We start from the raw sequence: 5,136 nt of genomic DNA on the forward strand, positions 1-5,136 counted from the left end.
TTCTGCTCCCGTAAAGATTAGCAGCCTCGGAAACCCTGTGCAGGGTCGCTATGAGTCAGAACCGACTCCACGGCACACAACATAGTCCTAGGAGGCCAGAGTGCCTGAGGGGTGCAGAAGGGGTTGGAGATTCCAGACTACCCAGAGGTGCATCAGAAGAAAGAACTGGTTATCTAGTTCCCAAACCTCTGCCATTGGCATCCCTATGGAGTGTGCACAGTTCTCAGCTCACACACACACGTTTGCCACAAGTGGGGGTTTACTTATTGGCAACTGGTTTTATTTCTTATAGGCAATTTCAATTGTTAAGAATCAACATTTTGGGGAGGGCCTTAAAAACTGACATTTTCCATTTAAGTTTTTTTTTAAAGAATATGACTTGTGAATGGTTTTGTTTATTCTGAATGAACCCTTGAGAAAATGCACCTGTGTACCTGGCCCATGGGGTACAGGGGAGGGCATCCTGCTGGTTAGGGGTAAAGAGTTTTAACAGAAAATACTGGATTCTAGCCCACACTGTCATAAACAGCCTTTCCGAATGTCCCCTACCTCGTGACACCTGAGTGGGCAAGGGGCTTCCAAGCTAATAGGCTGAGGTTTTAATCTTAGAGAATGGCACAGTCAGAGCCTGGATCCTTCTGTCTTTAGGGGATTAGCTCCCGAAGACCTACTGTGGTTAAGATCGGAGCAGTCAGTCTACAATCCACGCTCAGACAGGAACAAGAAAGCCTCCCCACCTCGCTGGCGCTTGGAGATCTCGCTGGAAATGGGGACAGCGGCTGCCACGAAGTCAAAGCCACAAGATCAGCAGCCCCAACCTTTCTCCCTTTTTTTTTTTTTTATTTATAGATTTTGATGAGAATAGATAGTCATGCCCCATTTCAACCATTTCTACAAATAATACAATCCGGGACATTGCTTGAATTCTTCCGAGTTGTCCAACCATTCCCCCCATCTCTCTCCAAACTGCCCCACCATCATCCCCAGTTTCCCCTCTGACCTTTCACATTGCTGCTCTTACTGAGATACTCCTAACAGAAAACACAAGCTCACAGCAGACAGACTGTACTTACTTATTAAGATAACCCGGGTTTGGCTTCAAAGATGCCTTCAAGGGGTCAGCTTGCTTCCTTTAACATGGGAGTCATCTTCCTTCCAAACCTGTAGTCACAGTCTCATCATTGCAGAAACTGACCCTTCTGGTCAGTTTCGTACAGTTGCTGATCTGAGCTAAATCCAAACCTCCCTTCAGAGCGAGCTTAAGCCCCACTTGCAAAGTGTTCTATTTCGCACCAGATGCAACTTTCAAATCCTCAACAGCCCCCTCCTGCCTAGCTGTGAAGGCCCTGGGCTGAACCAGGCATGTGGCACGTGCTCAGTGTTGGGGGATGGATCTGCCTCCGTTCAACCACTTCTATATATTCACAATCTCCATTTCTTCTAACCCAGCATCCTGTCTTCCCTTCCTAGGGTTACCTTATAAAGAGAGATGTAATGCTCATAGTTTTGAAAGCTAGAAGTTCGAATTCAGGGTGTGCTGTCTCTGAAATCACAAGGAGAAGTCCCTTCCTTGTCCCTTCCAGCTTCCAATGCCCCAGACGTTCCTAGGCTGGAAGCTGCAGTGTTGTCTCCTGTCTGTCTCTGAGTCTCATCTTCTGTTTCACAAGGATAACACACACAGAGAATTAGGACCCCCTCTGTGTGACTTCATGCTAACTGGTAACATCTTCAATGTCTCTATTTCCATACAAGGTTACGTTCACAGCCAAGGGTTAGGACACCAACATGAAGCTGTGGGAGACACAATCCAACCAATAACATGTTCCTTTCACAAGCTCCATTTGGCCCTTTGCCACTCGGGAGCCTTGAACCCCAAGCAGCCAAAGCTGTACCCCAAGAGGCACATTCCAGTCGTGACCAACCTCCATACCTTGACTAGCTCCTTGAACTTGGGGTCTTCCTTGGAGCTGGGGTTGATCATCGTACGTTCCTCATTCTCCTCTGTCAAGGGAAAGAAGGCATTAGAGTGAGTGTCTCGGTGAGGGTGAACCGAGAGGCCAGGGTAACTCTACTTGCCTCACACAAATGGGCAGGTAATGGACAAGGAACAGATACCCAGTCACTTTCTCAGGAAGGAAGGACGAAGCCCTGGGTTGGCCAAACATCAAACCACTCAGCAAGGGGGTCTCCAGTGGCAAGACACTGTTTTCTGGAAGATGCGTCCATCAGGACCACCTTGAACCTTCACCTCATTTCTCAGAGGGATGGGGTCAGACTCTCTCATTCTTTCAGGCCTCCCCCTCCCTCACTCCACTTGACAGCTCTGCTACACAGGACAAATGACAGGAGAGGTGGCATTTGAAAGGTTTCAGCTTCAGAATCTGATGTGTGAGCAAAGCTTAGTATGCGACAGCATTCCCTGAGCCATCTGACTTTAATAATGCCTTTGGTGGTGGTGCTGAGAATATGCACAGCAAAACAAATACCAACAGCTTCCACATGTATGATTCAGTAGCGATGCTTACATCCTTTGACGTGTATAACAATTCTCGAGCTTCTGAGTTATTCTTCCACGTGACCATGACCGGACTTACCACCCCCTAAGCTTTCTACCTGATCAGTTGCTGTTGTTAATCAGATCCCACAGAGACAGAGCACAGTGCTCCAAGCAGAATGTGAGACCCTATCCAGAGAAGCAGCGACACCAGAGATGGAGGCAGAGATGGGGACATGGAGAGAGGGAGCTGCTGAGGACTCTAGATTCATGGAAAGAGAAAGGCTGAGTGCTGGCGGCCAGGAGACACACTTGCGGAATGTGCCTTTTGGTGGCATCAATTATTATGTATGCCTGAGTGTTTTTTAAAAAAGAGAGAGAGAGCTCAAATGAATAGAGAGAAATAATGTTAACTGATGATACATGGTAGGGATTATAACCATTGTAATGAAACAAAGTATATGATTTATTGAATGTAAAACTGATGATCTGCCCTGTAAACTTTCACTCAATTCACAATAAAAACTTTTTTTTTTCCAAAGAGAGCACAGTGCTCAAGGCAGACATTCTCTCTGAAGACGTCAGAAGATATTTTAAAGATGGCAATAATTTGGGGGTTCATACAGCCTGGATGGCTCCAGAAATTCTGGATTTCATGAGCACTTGAAATTCTGTTCTAGATTCCCCCCCCTTTTGATCAGGATTACTCAATAGAATCTTAGATCAAAATTTTCAGTAATTGTATCCAGGTATCATCCAGGTCTGGTCTCGTGACAAAAAAAAAGCAGCTGGTTCTAGGAGGAATTAGCTACACATTCCACCACCTCCCCCATTCCTGACTCTCCTTCTTCCTCTGTTGCTCCAAGCGAATACCAATGGCTGCTCACAAGCTTTGAAAACCCCAGGCACTAACTATGTCATGAGCTAGCATGTAGAGCAAAATCACTAAATACAACATTAGGTTTTGCTGAATGGAACCATAAGAACCCAGTGCAATGGTGCCTGGTCCCAGCTCTGGAGGCAAAATGCCTGGGTTTGAATCCCAGTTCCTCATTTAGTACGTGATTCAGCTTCTCTGTGCCTCAGTTTCCTCATCTGTAAAATGGTGATAATTATACTCCCCGCCTTACAGGATCATTCGAGGAGGGAAGGAATGAGTGGGAACAGTGAAGTCGGTTCTTAATGTGAACTACGAGGGATCCTTCCTTAGATGAACCCAAATGAAATGAAATCTATTATAAAGGGATTTTACAAAGAGTCTGGCATTGCCCAAATATTCCCCAACTTCATTTCAGTCTAATCTTCATGTTTCACTATTTCTTTCTAAAAGCCTACTCTGAGCATCGGCTGGGAGAGCTGCCCAAAGTCACTGACAGTAAGCTGGGAAAAGCAGCAAGATGCTGTAGATTGCAGAAAGCATGCCCTGGAGCACCAGGGAATACATATTACTGCCCCACGAACCTCTGAATGCCAGACTGGCTGCTCCTTACCGAGGCCACTGGAGGCTCACCAGCCAGCGAGCCTCTTGGAGCCAACTGCACATGGCCAAATCCCATCCACAGAGCAGCCATGGCCTGTCACCTGACCTCTGGTTCCTGGGACATTGCCTTGCAGAAGACTCCATCCTGTCACCTGACCTGCAGATTCTGGATGTGCCAGCCCCTGCGCCCCTGTGAGCCAGAAGAGACCTGCAATCTGCCACATGACCTGCAGATTTGGGGTTTTTGGACCAGCAGAAGTCTTCAGCCTGTCACCTGAACCATGGAATTGGGACTTGCTGGTCCCCAAAACTGTGTGAGCCCATCTCCCTCTGTCTGTATATAGGCTTACTGGCTTTGCACCTCTCGAGAGCTCAGACTAAGACACTGGGAGAGGAGAGTCAGGATCCAAGGAAGGGGACGTTCAAGACGTTAGTTACAAAGTAAGAGTCTAGCACAATGCTTAAGAGAAATCTCTCTTAGGGGAGTAGTTAATCTTACAGTCCAGGAACAGAGAACCCTGGGACCATCAAAGGAGAAGGGCAAGAACAGAATGTGGAACCCTATCCAGAGAAGCAGCAACACCAGAGATGGAGGCAGAGATGAGAACATGGAGAGAGAGAGCAGCTGAGGACTCTAGACTCATGGAAAGAGAAAGGCTGTGTGCTGGCGGCCAGGAGGCAGGCTTACAGAATCTGTCCTTTGGTTGTTTAAATAATTATATATTCCTAAGTAATGCTGTGTACACCCCCCCCCCACACACACACACACAAGAAAAAAAAACCCAGAGGGAATAGAAGCAAATACTGTTGAATGATGATGCATGGAGGAGACTGTAATCATTGCAATGAAATGATGAGTGTAAAACTGATGTTCCCCCATGTAAAGTATCACTTAATTCACAATAAAACTTTCAAAAAAGAGAGAGAAAAAAATCTCTCATTTCCTAGAGCTTCTGCTGGCCTACACTGGAGGTTCTAGGCAGGAACATTCGTGTGCCCCCCACCCTCCCACACAGACTTTGGTGAAATCTACAGACATTGGAGTCCCGGTGTGGCGCTGTGAGTTAATGCGCCAGACTGCAAAGCCATTTGAACTGCAAGGTCAGCGGTTCAAGCTCACCAGCTGCTCCTTGGAAACCCTATACAGGGTCGCTATGGGTCG

General features: G+C 46.9%; 1 protein-coding gene across 1 annotated transcript in view; it reads right to left on the minus strand.

The window, feature by feature from the left end:
• The window catches only part of PARVB (parvin, beta), a 179,319-nt gene that overhangs the window by 75,272 nt on the left and 98,911 nt on the right, over positions 1–5,136 (minus strand). The window contains exon 3 of the mRNA XM_006866841.1: positions 1,931–2,001. Coding sequence (XP_006866903.1) covers positions 1,931–2,001 — 71 coding nt within the window. The remainder of the gene's footprint in view (positions 1–1,930; positions 2,002–5,136) is intronic.

Source organism: Chrysochloris asiatica, unplaced genomic scaffold (genome assembly GCF_000296735.1).
Source record: "Chrysochloris asiatica unplaced genomic scaffold, ChrAsi1.0 scaffold00097, whole genome shotgun sequence".
Lineage (NCBI taxonomy): Eukaryota > Metazoa > Chordata > Mammalia > Afrosoricida > Chrysochloridae > Chrysochloris > Chrysochloris asiatica.